The 24,850-nt window shown below is 38.6% G+C and overlaps 1 protein-coding gene across 1 annotated transcript; it reads left to right on the forward strand.

The window, feature by feature from the left end:
- The first annotated feature begins 1,909 nt into the window (after positions 1-1,909).
- On the forward strand, positions 1,910-24,216 carry RELL1 (RELT like 1). Its single transcript, XM_069856159.1, has 7 exons — positions 1,910-1,970; positions 9,093-9,338; positions 11,129-11,200; positions 12,333-12,390; positions 14,808-15,047; positions 15,640-15,827; positions 20,312-24,216. The coding sequence occupies exons 1-6, from the start codon at positions 1,943-1,945 to the stop codon at positions 15,818-15,820; spliced, it is 825 nt and encodes a 274-aa protein (XP_069712260.1). The 5' UTR covers positions 1,910-1,942; the 3' UTR covers positions 15,821-15,827; positions 20,312-24,216.
- The last annotated feature ends 634 nt before the right edge of the window (positions 24,217-24,850 follow it).

The following is a 24,850-nucleotide window of genomic DNA, read 5'->3' on the forward strand; positions in this document are numbered from 1 at the left end:
TGGTTTTCAGGACACAGTTTTTCTGCCTATTTTCTTTACCTGAAAAAATGACTGGTAGGGGGCAAATATCAGATGGACTGATTCTCCCATTTGAAAAGGTGGCAGTCTGGTGTACTGAATCTTGTTGTGAATAGCTCTCATCAGTTGCTGATAAGGATACTTCTGCATGCACTGTTGGTACTAGATGAAAAAAAACAACTCAATAACATAACTGCCTTTACAATTGCAGCAATATTGTTTTTTAAATTAAAGGTGTTTTTCGCTTAGGTATTTAAAGTGAGCAAAAGCAAGTAGGTCAGTAGAAGTGAGTGGTTGACAGCCTGCTGAGTATAAGCCAGCAGTGTGCTTCACCAGCTTGTAGCAAGGGGCCCAGAACTGAATACAGTATTTGAGGTGTGGTCTCACCAGTCCTGAGTACAGGGGGAGAAAACCTCCCTGGACCTGCTGGCCAGTGTGGGTGTCGGTGTCTTCTCCCAAGTAACAAGTGACAGGCTGAGAGGAAATGGCCTTAAGCTGCTCAAGGGGAGGTTCAGATTATATATTATGAAAGATTTCTTCTCTAAAAAGGTGAAGTGGTTGAGTCACCATCCTTGGAGGTATCTAAAAAGCTGGGCAGATGAGGCCTCAGGTTGGGTAGTGGCCAGGTGTGGTTGGATTCGATGATCTCAAAGGTCTTTTCCAACCTAGTGATTCTACGATTCCATGACACTAAGTAAATTATTTAGATAAGAATAATTTAGAGCAATGTATTCGGAGCTACAGGGAGCCTATAATTGCCTCTAGCTTGATATAAGAAGGTGGCTTGATTTCGTGCCAGCTCAGTGGAGAAGTCCAGCTGTGGATGCTCAGCTTTGCTTTTACTGACTTGCTTTTGCTCACTTTAAACACCTGAGCAAAAAACATCTTTCATTTAGGAAACAACATCGCAGCAATTGTAAAGGCAGATACCTTATAAGGTTTTTTTTTTCTTTTTCATCTAGTACCAACAATGCATGCAGAAGTATCCTTATCAGCCACTGACCAGAGCTATTCACAGCGAGAACAGTGTGTCCAGAGAAGAGCGACTAAGCTGGTGAAGGGGCTGGAGAACAAGTCTTACAAGGAGCAGCTGAGGGAACTGAGGTTGTTTAGCCTGGAGAAGAGGAGGCTGAGGGGAGACCTCATTGCTCTCTACAACTACCTGAAAGGAGGTTGTAAAGAGGAGGGTGCTGGCCTCTTCTCCCAAGTGACAGGGGACAGGACAAGAGGGAATGGCCTCAAGCTGCGCCAGGGGATGTTCAGGCTGGACATTAGGAAATAATTTTTCATCAAAAGGGTCATTGGGCCCTGGCACAGGCTGCCCAGGGAGGTGGTGAGTCACCTTCCCTGGAGGTGTTTAAGGCACGGGTGGACGAGGTGCTGAGGGGCATGGTTTAGTGTTTGATAGGAATGGTTGGACTCGATGATCTTGTGGGTCTCTTCCAACCTGGTGATTCTGTGATTCAGTGAGATTCAGTTCACCAGACTGCCCCCTTCTCAAATTGGGCGATCAGCCATTCTGACATCTGTGCCCCAACAGGGATCTTTTTGGGTAAAGAAAATAGGCAGAAAAAGTACGTCCTGAAAACCAGTACGGCGGTCCCTGTTGTAGCTCTGGAAATACCCAAAGCTTTAACCCTTTTCTTCAGTGCTTGGTTGTCAGCTCTGTTCATAGTACAAACCGTAGTCACTAATTTTTATAAGGTTGTGGGGTTTTTTAGAGATACAAATCAGGATGAATTAGTAGCTGAAAGAAACATCTTGACAAGCTAAAGCCAGCACCCGCAGCCCGACCGCTCCGCCGCCCCCGTGTGCGCAGGCCCCGGGCCGGGCCGGGCCGGGCCGGGCCGGGGCGGGGGCCGGGCCGGGGGTTCCGCGCAGGCGCGGCGCGGGCAGGGCGGGCCCCGGGCAGCGCGGAGCCGGGATGGCCCCGCCGGGCAGCTCCGCTCTCGGTGGGTCGCCTGGGGGCTTCGCGGCGGGGGGTAGAGGCGGGGCGAGCGCCGAGATGAGAACCCCGGGCCTGCGGGACGCCGGGTGTCCCCCCTCCGCCCCGGTCCGGGTGCCCCGTTCGGGACTGGCGGCGGCGAGGCGGCCCCCGCCCCGGGCTGCGGGGCGAGTCGGGGAAAAAAAGGAAGGAAAAAAGTCTTAACGAACTGTAGAAAGTCGAGTCTGGCAGGTCCTCACTTGGAGCCGGAATCTGGTGGGTCGGGAGGTAGAAACGCCCCAGGGGTTGCTTCTGCTCCGCTGTCGGATGGGAGATGGAGCGCGGCTTGGCGTTTGCTTCTCGGAAATTCGGGTGACCGTGACCGTTAAGATTTCTCATCCAGGACCAGAGCAAGTTAGTTGTAAACGACGTTGTCTTTGTTTATGTCTCATCCCAAATGTTAGGGTACTCATAATCTCAAAGTGAAACAAGTCTTCTTGTCTGAGTAGCCTGGAGTGCTCTTTCTGTGCTCTCAAACCCTTGTGTTTAAGCTGATGTTCGTGTTTACCTGGTGTGATTTTCGGCTTTATCAGCTTCCTACCACTGTCACGCGACCCGCAGATTAAGAGTGCACCAGCTTGTTTGAGAATAAGCTTTAAACTTAGTGGAAACAGTTAACGTGGGCACACTTATTAGCACAAAATTAAGCAATGAATGTTTCTAGTCTTTGTATACTTATGTTTGTACGTTTGTAATTATTACTTGGGGAGGCCATCTCGGTCAGAAAGAGTTGAGATACCTACCATGTGCTTGCTGTTTGTTTTCCAAAAGCAAGAGGGATGGAAGGCTTCTTATCCAGACCATCCTTCTCTTCAGGAGCGGAAAGCTGTGCTAGGCACAACTGTGGCCAGTAGAATGATGCTGAGCATATTACTATTGTCAGACCTTTTTTTCCTCTTAGCTAATCGATTTAACTGAAAGTGTTTAACTATCTTTAATTTCAAATGTGTTGACTGGTAGGTAGTGGTCTCTGAGGCACTGATTCTTATTTTTTTTCAGGAATTATATGCAGAGGTATGAGGAGGAGATGAATGTGGGTCTCTTCTCTTCTCTTCTCTTCTCTTCTCTTCTCTTCTCTTCTCTTCTCTTCTCTTCTCTTCTCTTCTCTTCTCTTCTCTTCTCTTCTCTTCTCTTCTCTTCTCTTCTCTTCTCTTCTCTTCTCTTCTCTTCTCTTCTCTCTTAATTTGCTCATTGGTTATTTGACATGTTACTGCATGTTGGTACATATCAAGATTGCTATACAGTTTATCTCCTACTGGCATCTTGAAGAGAGAGTAAATGTTTAGTAAAACTGAAAGATGTGTGTACATAGGCTTGTACTGACGTTTTACAAATGTTTATACTCAGGGCTGCTTTATTGAGCTTCAAGGTGGATATGCTGGAGGACCATTAGTATGCCATGTGCATTCGTAAGATTTAATAATGATAGCAATAATTTAGCTTGGTATATCTAGGTAAATAGGGTTGTACATATGAAAGCTAACAGTTGGCAAGTCTAGCAGGAAATGTGAAAGCTACAAAAGAATTTTCTCCTTTCTCTGAGTTTGCCAAATGCTTTCTGTCAGTTTATCTGCTGTGTCTTCACACAGGACAAACACTGGTTTTAGTTAGAATTGTTTTTGTACTCATCTAAACTAGTGTATATGTTTTCATAAATGAATTGATGTATTGTGTTTGATAGTACTGATTTAATGCTGCTTGCCAGATGTTGCTTGCGCTTGTAAATTTACCCCTTTGGTGGAATACTTCTGAATATCTGGTGTGTCCAGGAAGAATGTGCTTTATTAAATGTGTGTGGTAGCTGCATGCAGTGGATATTTTATTTGAAAACTAAAATTTGAGGGGAAGTTTTTTTAACAGAAATGTACAGCATCAGTTCTATGTATTTTTGCAGTACGAGCTATGTGCCACTCAAGTAGTTACCAAAGTAGTTACATCATGAGCACTGCAGTTTTCATAGTGGTAAGCAGTGAAACATGAGCAGTTTGTTACACAGTATTATCAGATACATTTTGTGTCACACACCAGGAATGGGCTGCCTCTGTGTTACTGCCCTTCCTATTGCTATTTTTTTGCTTTCTCACAGGACAAAACTGTTCCAGATACTTTACTCTTAATTGTTTTTCTCATTGAATTCTTAATGTCAGATGCCTTCATGGTGTGATTGTTTGGGCTGGCAGGGCGACTCACCATTTATTAGGTTTGGTCTTTTAGTTTGGTTCCTAACAAGCTCTATCTGAAATAGCAATGTTTTAAAATTGTTGAGAGTTACATGTGTTATACAGTAGTGCTTTTAGCTGTAGTTCATCTGCTGTTAATAGGCCTTACACTTACGTAGGAGGTATCTCCTCTCTGAATCCTCACCCCACCCCCAGGCTTCCGGGAAGCTGGCCTAAAATGTTTTGCAGGCAGCTTGGTGGGAGTGTTGATAGGGCATGTAATTCACAAATAAATAAAGATTAGGAAAGATCTCATTGGGGTGGACTTAGAGTTCAGAGTGGAAAGCTCCTTTTCCAGATCTCCTGCAATTGCTTTTTTGGTGGTGACTTCAGTGAGCCAAAGATTTGGTCTCTAATTTTAAGTACTCTTAGTCTCCAGCTTAAGGTACTATGGATTTAAATATGATGTTGAGTAGTAAGGATGTTGCTGTTAGGTGTTACATTCAGGTGGGCCATCCCTGAGACTTGCAGCATGTATCTTACTGTTAGTGCTTTGGAAGTAGGTGCAGTTAGCATGAACTTTGAAGAAACACGGTTGATCTTTTTGATCACTTTTTTTGACATATTGCTTTTGACTAATCTAATGAGGGTTTTGAGGTCTCTTCTTAACAGCAGACCTTAAAACAACCTTACTTAACCTCTAGGGCAATTGGCAGTACTGTTACTTGTTGTCAGTGTGTTCATCATGTGGCTTCCTCTTTCTCATCAGACTTCCTGCTTATTTCACTTCTGGTTGTAGTTTCCAATTACTACAAGGAAGCTAGAAGTTAAAGCGGAATTCACAAACTTGTTGAGTGTTCCTCTTCGATGATAGGTGGTTTTCCTTTGTTATTCGGTTTATGCATATTCCCTGAAGTACAATTTCCTTAAACAATAGTTGAAGCAAATTGTAGGCTATAGGCTTTATTTCCTTAAGAGATTTTTCCTCTTTTTTTTTTTTTTACCCTACACTTTACTGCCTTTTCTTGTTTGCCTGTTCTCTTCTGGAGCTACCACCTTACTGTAATAGTAAGACAGAGAAGCCCAAACGTATCCTAAATACCTTTCTGTGTGTGTTTTAGGCAGTGATATGTTTTGACTTGTGATTGAAGTTGCTTGTTATTTCAGCTGATTATTTATGCAAAGGCAATTTGACTGTAGTCTCCAGAATAAATAAATACTATTTATTTCAGATAACTCTTAGAAAATATATTTAATTTGAAGCTGCAGCAAACTGTATTTCACTTTTTTTGTACTTAAGTAGACTGTACATTCATAGTGTTTAATTTTTTGAAATAGTAAAGGTAGGCTCTACAGAGGGATCTGAACAGGCTGGATCGATGAGCTGAGACCAACAGGATGAGGTTTAACAAGGCCGAGTGCAGAGTCCTACACTTGGAACACAATAACCCTGTGCAGTGCTACTGGCTTGGGGAAGAGTGGCTAGAAAGCTGCCTGGCAGAGAAAGACCTGAGGGTGTTGGTTGACAGCCGGCTGGTTGTGAGCCAGCAGTGTGCCCAGGAGGCCAAAAAAGCCAATAGCATCTTGGCTTGTGTAAGAAACGGTGTGTCCAGCAAGACCAGGGCAGTGATTGTGCCCCTGTACTTGGCACTGGTGAGGATGCACCTCAAATCCTGTGTTCACTTTGGGCCCCTCGCTACAACGATGACGTTGGGGTCCTGGAGCGTGTCCAGAGAAGAGCAAGAAAACTGGTGAAGGGGCTGGAGAACAAGTCTTACGAGGACCGGCTGAGGGAACTGGGGTTGCTTAGCCTAGAGAAGAGAAAGCTGAGGGTAGACCTTACCGCTCTCTACAACTACCTTAAAGGAGGTTGTAGAGAAGTGGGTGTTGGTCTCCCAAGTGATAAGGCAAGCGGGAATGGCCTTAAGATGTTTTGGGGGAACTTTAGATTGGACATTAGGAAAAATTCCTTCACAGAAAGGGCTGCCAAGCACTGGAACAGGTTGCCCAGGGAGGTGGTTGAGTCACCATCCCTGGAGGTATTTAAAAGGTGAGTAGATGAAGTGCTCGGGGATATGATTTAGTAGTAGATGGATGCAGTTGGAGTTGACGGTCTTAAAGGTCTTTTCCAACTAATGATTCTGTGATTCTGTAATTAAGGCCAACAATAGTTTGTTTCTGTATATTGTGAGAGCGATAGGTACATCTCATTTTCATGCCTGAAAGCAGGAAATATGGTCATGTAACTCTTCCAGCTTTACGGAGAAGATGATAGTGAATATGTATGTACTTAGTTTTTAGCAGGTTGATTGCTAGAACATTCACTATCAAAAAATGTAAACAAAATTCTTTAGAAAGGCATGCCATAATAAATAAGTGGTGTGGACTTAATGAGAAAAATCCAGAGTAACTAAATAGGACTCTGTATCAGCAGAGCAGAGAGGAGATTATGTCATTGTTTATGGGCCCCTTTCTGTAAATTAAACAGTATGAAAACAACTGGAATCTGCTTGAAGTAATCAGTTAGATGTGGATTATGCTTAAGTTTAGTATGGGAGATATCATTAAAATAATGTATTATTTTAATGATGAATTTTATATTGCTTATGTAACAAGACAGGTTTGATCTTTGTTACAAAAAGGATTTATTTTTCAAGACTCTGTGTTGTTCTTTAAGCAATATTAAATATTTCTAGAGATTTCCTGTGCTTCATGAAAAGTTTGATAATTCTCTGTTTAGATCAATACTATAAGTAAAACTTTGAGATAATTGGGGCTCATATTGGGGAGGTCCTAGTGATGATGCCAAGTATGAAATCTTTTTGAGTACATGCAGCTAAAACTAAGGAAAGAATAATTCTATAATTCAGTGCAAGTGGAATCTGATATTGCGGTAGTAGATACTGAAGGAGGAATTGTTCTGACCCGGTAGTTGCACTGAGAAAGAAAAGAAGTGTGGAGGGCAAGCTGTTACCTTTGCAGGATCTTTAGTGGTGCTTTGCAGATAGCTGTCTAGATACAGTTAATTCTGCTTTTTGACAGCGGAATGAAGTGGCATGACCTCTCTCAGGTGTTCTCATCTCTCTTTTCTGTGAGATTATAAAACCCGAAGGGGAAAGAACAGAGCAATACTTCGGCTTACGTGACCCGCTCCAGCTTCATTCTTAGTGCAGCCTTGAAGATGTTGTAGGCATAGAACCATTTTATGTTCAAACATTATTTTACTAATATGGAGAGAATGCAGTGTTTAACTGCAGTGGTAGTATAGTGCTAGTATAGATGCAGTTCTGACTTTTTTTTGTTTTTAAATTTTAACTTTTATAGGTTGCATCTGTCCATTGAGAATTTGTCTAGATTATCATCACCTTTTGACTGCAAATGAGATTGTAGTTGATGAGGTTTTTCTCATTGGCATTCCACATGGCAGGCTATGAGCAGAAGTATTAAACTAAATCATTAAATAGATTGTGTAGGTAGAAAAAGAAACTGAAAACAAAGAAACTACAAACTAGGTCTTGCCACATAAGCACTCACAGGTGATATTAGGTAGGCTGGGGATATCAGCCTGAGTAGTTTCTAATGGCTTGGGTTTTGGAGAGTGGGGGTGATATTTAATGATTGCTCAGCAATGATCTATCCCGAAAATGTGATGTAGCTCTGTGACTGGAGTTGCTTGTGAACTTGTTTGTGAACATTTAATAGTATTTGGGATCTGTTTTCCCACCTTTGTATAATTGTTCTCTTCTGTTGATTGTATGTAACTTTGTGAATTGGCTTTGTGTTTTAAATTGTATGCATGTTTTCAGTGAATGTGTGAAGTTGATGGGGTTTCAAATTGGTTATTTAAAAACAATTATGTTAGACATTATACTTTTTCACATGTAACTAACCCTCCTGCTCTTATTTTTGGAGCATATTTTGAGACTATGGCTCGTGTTATTATGATAACTTCAGGAAAGCTTGTTCTAGATACATTCAGTCTTGCTCATGGTTACTTGTTCCCTCGCTTCAGTTTAGTGAGTGTCTTGATAGAGTGGTTTGCTAGACTACAGATTATACTGATTAAGTAAAATGACTGTTTAAAACTGTTCTCAAGGTGCCAGTCTGTCAGGAGTACAGCCAGTGGGGTAGCAGATGACTACAGGGGAATTAGCAGTCTTAAAGCCATTTTATGTTTGGAGGAACTGTAGTGGATCACAACTTGAATTTTCTTAGATTCTGAGATTATATAATCATTGAAGTAATACTTCTCTGGTGTGATCGCTTTTTTCCTGCTTGGGAAATAAATTAAGCTATTTTGTGTGATTAAATGGAGGACTTTGTAGCTATTGCTACCTGATAGTTTAGCCAAAAAAAAGGGAAAAAACAACACAGCTCATTTTACTTCAGTGTATTATAAAATGAATGATAAATTCTTAGAAAGCAAACTGTACATAAGGTCAACCTTCTCAGTTGTACAATTGTGTCCATTAATTTTTCCTGTCTCTTGTTTCCCTATAGCGTAAAACAGTTGTGGTCTTAGTGTTAAATAGTATATGTATTGTTGAATTGAACTTAGGATCAGAGGAATTATATGACATTTTCCTCGCTGATGGGAACAAGAAGCAATGGTGGTGGTGGTGTTCTGTGAGCCCTCTTGTTGAGATAACAAGCCAATGAGGCTAGAATATAATTTGTTCTTGACTGTTATATTGAAGAAATATTGTGTGGAGGTTTTGTATATTAGATGGCTTGTAATAATTTTATGAAGAGGGCATATCTACTGTTACAGGTGCAAGTTTTCAGCCAGCAGAGTATGTGTTGCCTGTTAAGGTCCTTAAAGAAGGTACATCATATTGACACTATGGGGATTTGACCATGGTTGTAGTTTTCTAAATGCTTTGAAGTGATTTACAGTGTAGAGTAATAACTGTGTTTATTCATTTATGTAGATAATGGAGAGTTACTCCAGGTTTTGTCAAGCTATGCCTTACAGACAACTACTTTGGCAACTCATACTGATGGCAATGATGGCAAAACTGAAAACCTAGAGTATATTGCCTTTGCATTGGTTCCTGTTTTCTTCATCATGGGTCTCTTGGGGATCCTCGTCTGTCATATCCTTAAAAAAAAGGGATATCGTTGTACAACAGAGGCTGAAACAGAAGAAGAAGAAGAAAAAATTGATGAAAAAATAGGTAATCAACCAGTCTAATATGCAACCTCTTATTTTTGTGCATTGTAACTGTTATGGAATAATTTATTGGAGACTTCTGTCATTTTTCTGTCTATATTTAACATCAAAACAATAGCAAGAAAAATGTTTTTTTATTACCATTATATGTCTATTGGGTTTTGATCTTTGCCAGTCAAAACTAGGAGGGTTCCAATTTCTCATGCAAGTCCTTCTGACATGAATTAACAGCTTAGAGGGATGAAAGTATCCAGTACAGTGGTTCGCAGCTGTACACTGCAACTGGAGTCACCAGATTGCTTGTCTGCATTCCACATGCTGTTAGCAATAAAGTAGTATTGTACAGAGTTTTATCTGAGGAGTGACAAAAAGTTGCCTTTTACAGGCTAAAATCTTACTTATACGTTTAGTAACCTTAATTTGTTCCTGTTGTGCTGTCATTCTCATCTCCCTTCTCACTATAACTCGCTTTTGAACTGATTGTCTGTGTTCTGTTTTATGTAATATGTACTGCTTATAACTTTTCCTTAAAGCTAACCTTTGTTTTTGTTCTGGTATTTTTTTGTGCTCTTGGTTTTTATGGCTACTTATTCCCATGCTTTTTAACCAAAACAAAACACAACAAGAACCAGTATTATCACTTGGGAAGGGCTATAGTTACCCACTATGGCATTTGGCAGAGTAAATACAAGGGTCAGGTCACTTGTAAATACGTTGTGCCTGCCTCTTCCTTTTTCCCAGTTAATTCCTGTCAGAAGGTTCGTAATAGGTGCAAATTACAGAGTTTCTGTGGTAAGGGTAAAGCCATGTGGTGCAGTAATGGTGTGGCAGCAGGTTTTTAAGCAATTAGTGCCTGGGGCATGTATGCAGTGAGTGGAACTATGTGACCTGTTAGTTCACCTGAGTGGTGGCAGCAAGGTGAGTGGTAACGAAATGGCAAGCAACTTGTAGTTTAGTTTGGAGTAGTAGCTGTGTCCAAGTCGAGTTGCAAATTTGCAGAGATTGGGACCACCCTAATTTACTACCTGCCTGTGGGTCTTGCCTATGAAACTTGCTTCGATCCTGTGATTTATTTATTTATTTTTTAATAAAGCTAGTCATAATTATTAGGAAGGGGCAGAGCTATCTCTTAATTGCTTTGTTTCTCTGCCTTCTGAGGTTATTCTGGAGAAGCTTACAGTATTGTTAGTGAGCGTAATCGATTCCAAAAGGGATTCCCAAAAGGGAAACTTCCAAAAGGGAAGTTTCTTTCTTAAATTCCTTGCTCCTGAAGTCATAAAAAATTATTTTTTTTTAAATAAAGAAATTAAATGTTATGTCCTTTTAGCTGTGGTAAAAAGCTGAAACTGTATCTTTCTTACACTAGAAGCCAATAATATCTATTTAAAAATAGTGACTTGAAACAGTTCAATGATATTGTTTGTTTTACTGCCCTTTTGTTAGGAATAGAAATAGTCCTCTTGTTCATTTCCTCCTTACTAGCTAGAGAAGGAATTTTCAAACATGCATGTGAAAATACTGAGTTTATTCAAGTCTTTTATGAATATATTAGAGCTGATGCATAGATTCCATAAGCTTTATGCTTCTATTTTTTCTTGAATAAGGACTAAAAAGTATCTTCTAAGCTTTCTTTCCCTCTTAAGTAACATCAGATCTTGTCATTTTTCAAATGTAACTACTTCTGTTGTGTCTGGGTTTTTTTTTTTGGCTTAGGCTTTTTTTTTTGTTTTAAAATAATTCAATTCTTGAATTGGAAGGCCAAGATACTGACAATGTAATTGTTCCCTTGCACAGAAATGAATGATACTATACATGAGAATAGCGACACTGTGGGACAGATTGTTAACTACATTATGAAAAATGAAGGTATAGTATTATGGTATTGACATTGTAGACCTTTGTGATGGTGTTGTATTACAAGTAAGGGGTTTTTTTTTAGTATTCTGAAGTATGGTATGTTCATGTTTTCATTTAATAACCATTTTGTACATGCTTAAGTTGTTCAGATTTCCTTCAGAAGGCGATAACTTCAAACAAAATAGTAAAAATTTTAACTTACATGAAGATTTTGTTTGATCAGCTTAGTTCGTGTATTTCTTGGTGTTTTAAATATTTGCGTGATTGATTTGTCTTGGTTCATATTTTTTTGTTTGTGAAGTAGAAACTTAAAGTTGCTTTCTTAATAGGAATATTTAAAGCATGTGCAATTTTCATGTTTTGATCAGATTAAACTTCTTTTCTTGAAATGATTGTTGTGTGATGGAAGGTTTGTGCATAACTGAGACAGAAGAGTAGATGGGCGGTAACGCTAAATTTTGTGCATGGTATCTTCACTCATTGTGTGGGCAAAGTAAATGATAAAGAATAAGAAATGACTAAAAGAATAAAATCACAGTTGAGCAGCCCATGGAATGCTTGGTTAGTTCAGAACAGATTAGTTTGGTAGAAGAAACATTTAGGAGACTGCATGTTTTTATAGTGGAAGAACTTTTAGCCTTTTATGTTACATTTCTATAAGTCGAAGTTCTAAGCTTTGAACTGGCTTCATTGAACAGAGTCACTTCTGACACAAGACTGTTCCTCTGGAAAGGTTGTATTTTGGGGTCTGTGGCGGTTTTTTTGGATTTGGTTATTTTTTTCCCTTACTAACTAACTAGTTCCTTGTTAGGACTTTGAGTTTGTGCATTTTGACTTGAGGCTAGGTTTAAGTAAAATTTTTTGAGATTGTACAGATGCTTCCATTACACGGTTTGGATTGGAGCAAAGCTCTGAGTACAATATGGACTGTAATTTTAGTAGCTAGTGTTAAGAATATCCCATTGAATTACGGTTTGATTTTGTCTTTTTTGCATAGTTCTCTTTGCCTTTTTATTGAGATATTATTAATGGAGTAATCTTTCTTTTAGACTAAGTTTCTTTGAGGACATATTAATTTCGCTGTTTGTTTTTTCTAAAGTTAGAGCTGTACATTTAAAAGTTCTATTTATTGTCATTGCAGCAAATGCTGATGTGTTAAATGCCATGGTAGCAGATAGCAGTTACTTTGAACCTGAAAGGTAATTACTTATCTTTTTAGTGCATGTTTCCTGAGGCAACTAAAAATGTACCCTTTTTATTTCCTAAGCACTTTTAAGACTACACCGCTTCCTTGAGGTATTAGCTAAGACGATAATGCTTTGATTTCTTTGTGGTGTCTCTGAGTCACTAAATTTTAATGCATGCCATGGGTTGGTTAACTGGCTTTTCTGGTTGTGTTCTAGGTGTGTGATATGGATTTATCGGGTTTTGGGCCAAAGACTTGCAGAGGCTGCAAATACTTGTTTACTTGAGGGTGAAGTTACTTAGAAGTTGGCTTAGTCCAGAGCTGCTCTGACTTGAAAGAACAGAAGCAGCTGTCATTTCATTTTCCTGGATACTAACTTAAAATAGACATCTCTTTCTAATTCTCCTTCTGTACATAAAAACCTTGAAACTATATCTGTACTCCTGTAAATACTCTTTGTGTGTCACCCTGTGTTTATATGTAACGCAGGAGAGATGAAAATTCAAGTAATACCATGTCACTAACAAAAGGGTTAGCAAAACAAATAGTTGTGTGTGCAACTGTTTATCTCCTGTTTCAACAGTGAGAGGCTTGGTTAGTGGGTAAAAAAAAAAAAAAAGGAACTTGTGAAAGGAGTTCGCAAGTAGAGGGATTATTTTTAACTTTCATGGCACAGCAGAAATATTTATTTGAATTTTAATGCAAATCTTTTTGCATAGATGTTTTGGACTATTACAGTGATGGAAAGTAGGGAAGAATGATTATTTGCTCTTACATAATTTGACAGGTATTTGTAAAGCTTTAGTAACTAAAGTGCAAATCCATGGTATTTCTTTAACTGTGGTGCATTCCCTGACTATAGGAGTTTTAGTGGATAAGTAAAATCTGCACTCCTGCCAGTTAAAGCCATTAATTCCTGACTTTGCTTCAATAAAGCCATTAATTCCTGACTTGACTTCAAATGTTGGTTAGATTTTGTTTTCAGCATTCTATTACTTATTTGAGGACCGTTACATGTCTTATGTCAGTATTTTTGTTTTGTAAATAAGCATCCAAGTAACTCCAGTCTTATTAATTCATTCTTCATCTTCTCCTTTGGAGTCTCTCCAGTTTGTTAGTATTTTTCTTGAAGTAACATTTTGAAAACTGGATGGAATGTTCAGCTGAGACATGATTAATACTAAGTAAGGTAACTTTAAGTTCACAGGTTATACTTCTGTTATTTGCACTGTGAAACTTATCTGTTTTAAGCAACAGCATCATAATGATTCATGTCCAGATTGTGATCTTCACCTCCTTTTTCTGAAGAATGATTGTCTAGCTAGTTGCTTTATAATCTGAGTTGGTAATTTTTTTTTTTTTCTCCTTAAGCACTGAAATTTGCGTGGTACTTACGGCAGTACATCCCTTAGTAAAAATAAGAGTTATGTATGTGAGACGTGTCTTTCACGCACGTGCTCTGCTCTGACCCTCCTAATTTCTCACCTTGTCCTGTCCAGTTACTACGGGTTAACCAAAAGTTTATGGATAGTTCAGCTAATCTTCTATTCCATTACCCAAGGAACTACTTAAAAACTGAATAACACAGAATAGCCACATTTAGTATGGCTTTCCAGTTTCATAATAATCTACTGATATATTACTTTGATATGTCTTTTCTCTTTTTTTTTTTTTAAACAAGGTATACTAACTTATGCTACAGTAATTCACCTTTAATGCACTGAACTCTAGCTTGCTTTAAGAGAATGTGTTGCAAGATGGTGTCAAAATTGATGCTGAATTCCAGAAAAGTGCATAATTTGCTTTCTATCTCTGCTTATCTTCTTTTCTTTTTTAGAAGAAAACCAGATTGATTTGATTAGATATTCTCAGTGAATCCCCTTTTGGTGGTTGTACAGCCTTTTCTTTCTTGCTAGGTACTTTAAAAATGTTTTTCTGAAGTTTAAGAATCATCTGTCGGTTTCTCTTCACTTCATGGTAGACATTTTAGTTTTGCCTCTTTGCAATATTGTGGGACTGTGTTCTTCTTTTCTGAGTTCTTAAAGAAACTGTAACAATACTAAAATATATTCTGTAGCTCTCCAAGTGTTAGTTTAATCAGCTAATTAGATGTCTTCGTCAGTGTAAGCCCATGTAACAATGTAATCTGTTGTCTTCTGGTTTAGTCTGATTTCTTTTTTTTGTTTCTTTGCCCTTTGTGTTAGTTAACCACAACACTTTAGCTGAATTAGTTAGTTTATGGAAGTGATTTTAACTGCAAAAATATGAAATTGGAGGCAATCTTAAACCAGGCATCCTCGCAAGTAAACAATTTCTGAAAATCTAGCTCTTCACTAGACATAACTGAAGGTTATATTTTATCCTTTTTTCCTTTTTAAAAGACAGGATTGTATAGTAAATATTGAATTTCCTTTATACTTTTTTCTACAGCCCTTTATCTCCTACCTCTCCTGGGAGTCCAACGAGTCCAGGGTCTCCTTTGTCACCTGGTGTTGTTCCATTTAAACACAACTGTAAAGGCCATCACTTCCACACTGTTGGAGGAGTAGTAGAAAAGGATGTTTGTACTCGTTGTAGCCACAAACGATGGCACCTTATAAAGCCAGCTCACAAATCTAAAGAGCATAGAAGAAGTCGTCTTGGAGAAGTTACAGTCCTTTCTGTGGGAAGGTAAAACTGAAGTCATTTTATTGTGTACTTTTATTAAGGACGCTACAATGGCCTGTGTTGGATCAGATATTCATTGATTCTACTCTGTTTATAGCATCTTTGTTTTTTGTAACCGTGTTACTATTGGACTGAAGTTATTTCTGATAGAAGTAAATTTAAATTTTTTTTTGTGTTGCTACTGGCTAAAAAGAAACAAGGATTGCACGCTAATAAATCGCTCTGTTTCTGGATTTGATATTTGTCAAGCAAGTGTGAGCTATAGAGATCACTCATTCCATTTAGTTATTTTTAATTTCTAGCTTACGTTGTGTTGTCTTACAAAAGTATTGTTCTAAGATGTATACAGTCTGTGGATTTTGCTTTAAAACACAGACCCCTGAGAAAGTGTGATTCCATAGCAGTGAGTATTAAAATTATATGTAGGTAGTGGGAGGGAAGATTGCACTGAAATGAATCTGGGTCCTTGTACATGTTGCTGTGATGTCTAGGTCCTGAGACCTGAAAACACTTTTCTGTCCATACATTGGGTACTGAGAATGACCTAACTACCCTGTGGGGCAATAAAACCGAATCTTCCTTTTGCTTGCCTCAGATTTAGAGTTACAAAAGTGGAGCACAAATCAAATTCCAAAGAACGGAAGAGTTTGATGTCTGTCACTGGTGGAGAGAGTGTCAATGGTGATATGCCTGCCACACCAGTGAAGGATGAAGCAAGTGAAGCTCCCGCCACACCTGCAAAACAGGAGGAGCACGAGAGGAGAAGCTTAGAGTGAACTGCAGGTATCAAACCTTGGGGACTAGTATTGAAAGTAGTATGTTGTGAAATAAGTGTAGGTAACCAGTAAAGAGAAATGAAGTTGAAAATATCAGTTCTGTGTCAATGCGTTTTTAGGTTTCAAAAGTTTCTGCAGAAGTTTGTAAAAATTATATTTGATCAGTCAGTGATAAATTGGTAAAGGCTAAATTATCCACCAAATTCTTATCTAATTGTTTATGTAGACTTTGTAATTGGAGTAGAAGTTGAAATGAAAACTATTTTGTGAAGGTGGCATCACTGGTCCACGAAATAAAACATCCACATATTAATTTTTGACAATAAATGATGGTTCAGATTTAGTGGCACTGTGCTTATTACCAAAAGAAACAAATGCCTGTGACAGCAGCATCACTTGAATAACTGCAGTGCTTCTTCCTTATGCTTGTTGTCTTGTACTGTGTGCTTGCATAAGGTGACCACTTACTAGATATTTCTCTGCTAGAACAGTGGTTCCTTGGCTAATAAGAACGGAGACACATGGAAACGCTCTTATCACAGGGATCTATGGTAGGTTAATAAGCCAGGCCGTTGGGGTTTTCTTGTGAGTCATTACACTTCAGTGAATTGCTTGAGGTACCTTATTAAGCATGTAAAAAAATCTGATGTGGTTTTGATATGCATTCCTGACTGCTGCTTTTTTAATAAGACTTGGCGGGTGGTGGTGGGGAAACCCTGTAAGTTAGTATGGTTTGCTTCTAACTTATGGCACAGTGATAGATAATTTGAAGGGGGAAGGTGATTTTACACAAATATGAATAAAAATAGAGTTTGACCCTTGGGGAAGAAAAGGTTTCTGGAGTGACAAAGTGCACAATGCCAAACTATATGCTGAGAGAGAGATGACTAGTCATGTTGTGTCAGCTCAGTCCAGCTTTTGAACTCTGAGTAACTTCAAATATGAGGGAAATGCACAAGTGGAAACTGGGTATGTTTAAAAATGTAAGACAACCCCAGACCCTTTGGATGTCTTGAGATTAAAATCTGAAGGACTAAGACGCAAGATGTCGCCTTTCCTTCATATTCATTGTTTGTAAGAAAACAGTCTAGAAAGAAAGACGAAGTAGGGAGCTGGTTGTGCAATGGGATACTTCCAACCTTCACAGGGAGCTTAGGTTGAACTAAGCAGAGTGCAGTTGCCTGGGTTCTGTGCCTTATCATTAAATCATACCCCGTGTTTTGGAACCGTTGCCAGAGAGGAAGACCTGGAGATGTGGTATGCTTCCAAATGTTTAAAAAGCTGTGGAGAGTAATGAAGGAAATTATTCTTTTTGTTTTGTGGGTAAGAATGTAAATAGTAGGCAAAGTTGAAGGGAGGTGGAGTTCAGGTTTCAAAAATTAATAAGTTGGAATAAGCTGTTTTATCTTTCTTGCTAGACATTTGTAAGACCAGACTAGAAAAATTGCCTTGGAGGTAGGGGATAGACTGTAAGGATGGTTGGGGTTTGGTTTGGTTTTTTTTTTTTTTGCGGCAAATCATAGCTGTATAGTGGCTGCTGTCTTGTTGTTGCTCTGTAATCTGTGAAGGATCTACCACCTAGTGTCTTTCTCTGATGGGATAACCACAGCAGTGGACGTGGGAAAACCAACAGATGTCATCTATCTGGACTTCTGTAGAGCCTTAGACATGGTCTCCCATAACATCCATCTCTTTAACTTGGAGAGATACGGGTTTGATGGGCGGACTGGTCAGTGGATAAGAAATTGGTTGGATGGCCATATTCAGAGAGAAGTGGTCAATGGCTTGAAGTCTAGATGGGAATCAGTGACAAGTGGTGTCCCTCAGGGGTCCGTACTGGTACCAGTGCTGTTTAATATCTTCATCAATTATATTGGCAGCGAGATTGAGTGCAGCCTCAGCAAGTTTGCAGATAACACCAAGCTGAGTGGTGCCGTTTCCATGCCAGAAAGATGGATGTCATCCAGAGGGACCTAGACAGGCTGGAGAAGTGGGCCTGTGTGAACCTCATGAGATTCGACAAGGTCAAGTTTGAAGTCAGGGGAAGTCCTGGGTCAGGATAATCTGTGGTTTCAGTATAGGATGGGGGATGATGTGATTGAGAGCAGCCCTGTGGAGAAGGGTTTGTGGATGCTGGTTGACAAGAAGCTCAACTTGAGCCAGCAATGTGCGCTCGCAGCCCAGAAGGCCAACTGTATCCTGGGCTGCATCAGAAGAAGCATGGCCAACAGGTTGAGGGAGGTGATTCTGCTTTTCTCCTCTGCTCTTGTGAGACCCCCACCTGGAATATTGTGTTCAGTTCTGGAATCCTCAACATGGAAAGGATATAGAGCTGTTGGAACAGGTCTAGAGGAGGACCATGAAGATGATCGGAGGGCTGGAGCACCTTCCATATGAGGGAAGGCTGAGAGATTTGAGGTTGTTCAGCCTGGAGAAGAGAAGGCTCTGATGAGACCTAATAGCCACCTTCCAGTACCTGAAGGGGCTACAAGAAAGTTGGGGAGGGCCTGCTTGCAAAAGCATGTAGTGATAGGATGAGGGGGAATGGCTATAAATTGTGGAGGAGAAGACTTAGACCAGACATGAGGAGGAATTTCTTCATGCTAAGAGTGGTGAGGCACTGGCACAGGTTGCCCAGGGAAGCTGTAGCTGCCCCACCCCTGGAGCATTCAAGGCCAGGTTGGATGGGGCCTTGAGCAGCCTGATCTGGTGGGAGGTGTCCCTGCCCAGGGCTGGGGTGGTGGAACTAGATCATCTTTAAGGTCCCTTCCAACCTAAACCATTCTATGATTCTGTGTTGGTGAAAGACAAACTTTATTCTTATTTTCTGACTCAGAGTTATGTCCTGGTGCTCAGGATTTGTTTTGTTGGTGTAGTTTCTTTTCTCTTTAAAAAATAAATATTAGCTAAATGCAATAGGCGGTAACCTCTTCCTTTGCTGACTGAACAGGCTTTTTCTGTGACTCTCCCCTCTTTTGTACTATGATCACAATTAGTCATGATTTTTGATTTAAAGGCATGCAAGGTGTCTTATTTTTAAATTAGAAATAGAAAAGGGTGTAAATGAAAATAAAGTGAATTCTGGTACACTTTGATAAAAAAGAAAAAAAATTAAATAACTCTAAAAATGTTACTTTAACGTTCTTTCCGATTTGTTCTTTCCTAAATAAGAAAGCTGTTAAGCCATTACTGCTTTGATCTAATAATACGCTTTTCTCTGGAGAAATTTCTTTAGCTATTAAAAAAAAATGTCCATCTATGGCAATTTTTTATTGTAAAACCTACTTGAGGATTGAAGTATTGCCCCTAATGAAAACAAACATTCTAATAGCAGAGAATTGCTCCACAGAATCTCATGTAAATGGCGCTCCAGTTCAAAGAACTATTTTGTAAATCATCTGGGAAACTAGCCAGGATTGTTTCATGTGCACTGCAAAACATAAGCAGATCTTGCTTGAGAGACTGTGTTACTCTTCCCTAGTGTGGTTCTAGATCAGTTTTTGTCCACTGCCATAAAAAGCTATTCACATATAAACAAGCAGTAGTCACCTTTACTTCAGGTATTTATTTCAGACTTCTAATGAATTAATATAGCTTAATTGAATTAAAATTAATAGATAAGCAGCACTGAAGGCTTCTGTGCCTCCAGCCAATAAATTTATGATAAAAAGCATATAGTTTTGGAGAATTTGGAGGAAGGAGGCAGAAACAAATAGGTGTTTAACTGTTGCTGGGAAAGGTTTGTTCCAGCATTTGGAGACAGTAGATTCATGTTTTGTGGCCTGACTTTAACTGCTCTTACTGAGCTCCTGTATGATATAGAATTCCTGAACTGTGCAGTACCCAAATTACAAAACATTGTTGGTTATGTGTGTTCAGGTGGTTTTTTTTCCCCATAACTGACATGTTCTTAGTATTTTCTTGAAGTGACCTCTGCAGTGTTTCAGTTTATCCTGGTGACTTGATGGCTAGATTATTTGAAGCTGTGGCATGCCTTCTCCGTGTCTCCAACATCCATGTTCTCAGCAGAATCCATTTCATCACTTAAGTTTATTTTAAATGTATTTGCATGCACATAAAAATGTAGTGGATATACAACTGGTAGTTGAAGTTAAAATTTTGAGCTGAGCTCTTGGACATCAATTTTAAGCTACTGGGCAAACAAAAACTTAAGATATGGGTGCATTGAAGCCATGTAGCATTTTCCATTCCTAGTATTGTTTTCGAAGTTGTGTGTGTTTTGTGCTGTCACGTGCTTTGTCAGCTTTTCCATATGTTTGTCCGTATTTTTTGTGAGTGTCAGCTGATTTTTTGGTAGTTCTCCTTTAGTATTTCACATGCTAAACTTGAAATGCACAGCAACCACTTCATGCGATTGTGGCTTTTTTTTTCTACTTCGGGGCATCTTCTAACTTCTTAATTAGCGTGTTCACCCTAAAACTAATTTTGCTGTTTAGGCTTATTTTTTAGAATTGTTTTCTTCTCTTGCAGATGGAACTCCTAGAAGAAGCTTGTCTCCTAGCACTTTGGAGAAAACTGAAAACTCCCAAGAGATGCATACTATTTAAGGAAATGTATTTATGGCACCGTAGCATTTTAGAAGTTCTGTGATGGCATCTATGCAAGATAACCACATAGTGGTTTTTCACCAGTAAAATTAGTAAGATTTAGGCACAAATATTGTTGAGCTGTGTGGACCTCATACCAAATGTTGGATTTTTGTCTTGGAAATAAAAAAATACGTACAAGTTTTTGGACAGGAAGGGTAAAAGTCTTATCAAATAATTTTTTTTTTATACTTAGACAAGCATTTTTCATGACCTCATTATTATGAATAATATGATTACCCTGTGGATAAAGTGTGTTTGCTCCTCTGGTCCATTGGGATTTTTCTCCAATGCTCTTCCTCTCCACAGTAGCCAGGTGTTTGCTGAAGATACAAGCCAGCCTTTGGGAGGTGAAATTGCTCTGTTAATGTAACTGTTAGTAGCATAGCAAAACATGGAAGGAAATAATTGTCAGCCAAAGTCTGCCTCTGTGCCTTTAGTACACAAGCCCTCAGACTCAGTGAAGGCTACTTCACAGTACAGAGTGGTTCAGCTATATGCAGATATTAGATTGTCTTTCCCCAATAGCCTTCTCCTTAATACTTAGTGTAGGCTGAAGAGTATCTCTTTCTATGCAGTTGAGTGAGCTCTTGGGAAAGTCACTTTCCTCAAGGCCACTTGTTCTCCCGTTTTCTTGTAACTACTCACTTATATTTGAAGAATGCCTACTAGTTTTGCCTTTATTTTTTGGTTTTATCCTCAGGTTCCTGATTAAGGTCAAGCAACATATTTTAACCATTGGATAAGTATATGGAGTATTTGGCATTAAAAATTTGTGGAGTGTGTGCCAAAGTACTCCTGAGAGGGTTTATTGGACTGAGTGTAGCTGTTTTCATTGGCACCACAATTTTAAGCCAGTTTCACTCCCTTCATATTTTAGGTGTGACTTACTGCTAAAAAATACCAATGATGGTTTTGTGATGTTAATTCTTCATATCTACTTACCATGATCTCTGCTTTGTCCCATTATGCGTTTTTGGGAGAGGGATCTTTGCAATGCTTCAGCAAACTTGGGTGTATAATAGAAACGGAAAAATAACATTTATTCTAAGTGCCTAAGAACATAGTCTCTAATGCATTTTTGTAGAGATTGCACTATATTCTGAGTACTATGAAGTAACTTAATCTGCTTTATGAACTCAGTGAAAATAATTGTTTTTTTGAAGTCAATTTGTTTTAAATTAATACTTTGAATCCTTATAGTCAAAGTGCTCTAAATTGCATTACTTCTTCAGATCTGAGAATCTGGTTTTCTTCATCGGTTTATGCAGTGTTAGTTATCATTGGGTACAAAGATAAAATCTTGCCTGTTTGCTTATGTGTTAGATACTCCCACCTCCTGTCAGGGAACATGAGGATTATTTCACTCTAGCTGAGTGTGTGCTACTGATGGTCTTCCTCCTGCTTGTTTCCATGAGATACTGACTGGATCTATCAATATACGCTTTTTGCTGGTGATGTTTGCCATAAAAACTTCCATCACCTCCCAAATCTCCAAAAGGAATAAGTTGTTTATTGTTCCTTTTAAATTGCATAATTTTAGAGATAATTGTACATTCTTGAGAACCTGAAATAACTGGCCAGGACTGGAAGTTGTGTTCAGCATCCCTGCTCACATTAAATTAAACCTGGCTTATGAAGTCTCACCAGTATTGAAGTATAATATAAACAGCAAGCTCACTTTACAGTCATACATTTAATATTCGTGATTTTTTTTTTTTCTTGTTCAAACTGCAGCTGATTATTTGGATGAAGACCTAATGTTTCTGGAAGAATTTAATTAATATTGGTTATGGTAATTAGATTTCACTTTCCAAGAAATTGAGAGCTATAAGCAGAAAATGTCACTGGAAAAAAAGAGAGTATTGGTCAAAACCAAGCAATTTAAAATAATTTGTAGAGATGTGATACACAGTGACAGACTGTCCCAAAAACTTTTTCTGAAAAAGGTTTATTTTGATGATACTGTATTTTGATACTTGATGGGTTAGTACTGCAAGTAAATTTTCCAAAAGGATGGAAGAAAGTTTATCAGGAATATGTATTTTTTTACTTAATTTAAAAGTAATTTCTATTTTGATTCCATTGGAAGTATGTAGAACAAAATAAAAGAAAATGTGTTAATTATGTAAAACATCGTTTACCTGTGTAAAATACTTACATAAGGTATTATAAGACCTGATATATGTAAGAATTTAATTTGTACATTGCTACTTCAATAAGAGGATTTATGAACTGTGCCTGTTTCATTGCATTTAACACTACACTGCTGTTTTGTAGGGGTGTGGATATTTCCATGTAAGTCAGCCTTTCTTAGATTTGCATATTGGATGTATTTTTAACAAAATAGTTTGTATACAACTTTTGTACTACCAAGCGGTAAATAAAAAATGTTAATTCTTAAGCTCACTTATAACTTTTTTAAGTCTGCACCAATTGCATGAAATTTAACCTTTGTGCAGTCTTAATGCATAATGCAATCTGTTTGCATCTTAAGCTTTTGTTTATGGAGGTGCTGAGAAATTAAGGTTGCTGTGTAATGTACTTCAGAGCAGTTTTATATTGTTGAGAAAGGACAATTGTGAATACTACTTTAGTTGCTTGCCTATTTGTATGGGAAAGAAGAAAATCTATGCTTTCCTTAAAGGTAGTGTCAGACTAGATTAAAGACCTTTCACCTTTAAAATATAAGGACTTTTGACATTTTATTATATTTGATGCACAGCTTTTAAAAAGTACAAAACACTGCTTTAATTCACAATAATTTCCCTAAGGTATGGAAGGGAAAATTACAAATTACAGAGGAAGGCCTTTGCAGTTATTTCCTCTCAGCTTGTGTCCCCCTCTGATACTACAATGCTTAATTTGTTACATTACGTTCTCACAGACTACTGTGATCTGTAAATGGCATTACACTGAATTTTGCTGTATGAATGTTGTGAAGGAGATTCAAAGCAAGCTGTTGTGGTTAGCTGAGGTATAATTACATGTACCATCTCATCTGCAAGCTTTTGTTCTTTATTTCGGTGTTCCTTGGCTGCATCACACAAGTTCTGTTTTGAGGTCTGTATTTGAATTTTAGAGCTTTATATACGGCCATGGTTTATATTCAGAATTAAAAAGAAAACTAATGAAAAAAGCCCCCACCAAAATAAATTTTAAAAAAATCCCTCTAGGCCTTGATTTTTTTTGAAGGTCATCAAGACACTGCTGATGGTGAATTTCTGGAAATTGAACATGCTTTCTGATTCACGTTTTCAGGGTTTGTTTTTTTTTAATTCCTTTTTTCTTCTACATAACAAAATAATCAGAGTAATGTATTGTACTATTTTTTTGGTCTCCTAGTATGTTTCTCCCCTGCTTCCTTTCCCTTAATTCTCTAATTCTTCCATTTAACAATTTCAGGCTAAATTGACATTAAAACTGAATGCAAGTATAACCATATCAACAATTTTTGATGCTAGAAAAGATAAGGATAGAATATTTTAATTTTGTGTAATACACAGTTTTCATGAGGTCGTATCTGCATATATTGCAATACAAGATTATGCTGTATTAAAGTGGGAGAAATTCTGTTATAACTGGACTGACATAGAGGAGTCCTCAGAATAAATGTGAACAATTTGTTTCCTGATGGAATTTTTTTTTTTTGCATGGATAATACTTCTATTATTTTTCCACAATACAGACACTTTTTTTATGCCAAAATTCAGAATTCTACCTCAAGCTGTGGCAAAACAGATAAAGGGAGCTACTTCTGTCTTTAATAAAGTCTAATTTTACTTGTAATGAGCACAGAGCACACTTGCAATGTATTTTTTGAAACACAATGAGGATTAAAGGAGTTTCTTTTCTCTTACTTCTAATCTCTTTATGCTGTTCCATTACCCCTGACGTGTGTGTGGATACAGCTCGGTACAGGGGGCTTTCTTGAGCCCCTTGGTGAGATGCAGCTGCCTGTGGGGCTAGGTGGCAGAGCCCAACTGGGAGATGCAGAAAGGGGAGATGGGCACAAAAAGTGAGAGGAGGACAGGACAAAAACGTGTCAGATAAGTTTGGTGGTTGTGTGTTTTCCCACAAGTGATACTGCATATTGATAACGTATTTGTTAAGAAGTGCCTTTTTCTGAGATTATTCGTTGCTTGATGAAAGGAGGACATATGGTCTCTTCTAGTAGTGCTGAAAGTACTTACTGGTTTGGAACACCAGACTGTCTAAGCAATTAAGTTTCCTGGGTTTACGGATGTTGAGTACTCCCACCTGTGCCCTGGATGCAGTTTGCAGTGCTAATCCATTGTTAAGCGAGGGTATCCGTGCACTTCAGGCCTATTCTTTCCTTTTCCTGCTTGCTAAGCTAATGAATGAAAAAGAGAACAGAGTGATTAAGCCTTGGCTATCTTAATATTCATAAATGACATGCAAG

Source organism: Phaenicophaeus curvirostris, chromosome 4 (genome assembly GCF_032191515.1).
Source record: "Phaenicophaeus curvirostris isolate KB17595 chromosome 4, BPBGC_Pcur_1.0, whole genome shotgun sequence".
NCBI classification, from domain to species: domain Eukaryota; kingdom Metazoa; phylum Chordata; class Aves; order Cuculiformes; family Cuculidae; genus Phaenicophaeus; species Phaenicophaeus curvirostris.

Bases quoted from the DNA above. Each gene is read 5' to 3' on its own strand.
- RELL1 (XM_069856159.1), top strand. From the start codon at position 1,943: ATGGCCCCGCCGGGCAGCTCCGCTCTCG. The intron at 1,971-9,092 runs GTGGGTCGCCTG...TCATTTATGTAG, and splicing joins GCCGGGCAGCTCCGCTCTCG to ATAATGGAGAGTTACTCCAG. The intron at 9,339-11,128 runs GTAATCAACCAG...TCCCTTGCACAG, and splicing joins AAAAATTGATGAAAAAATAG to AAATGAATGATACTATACAT.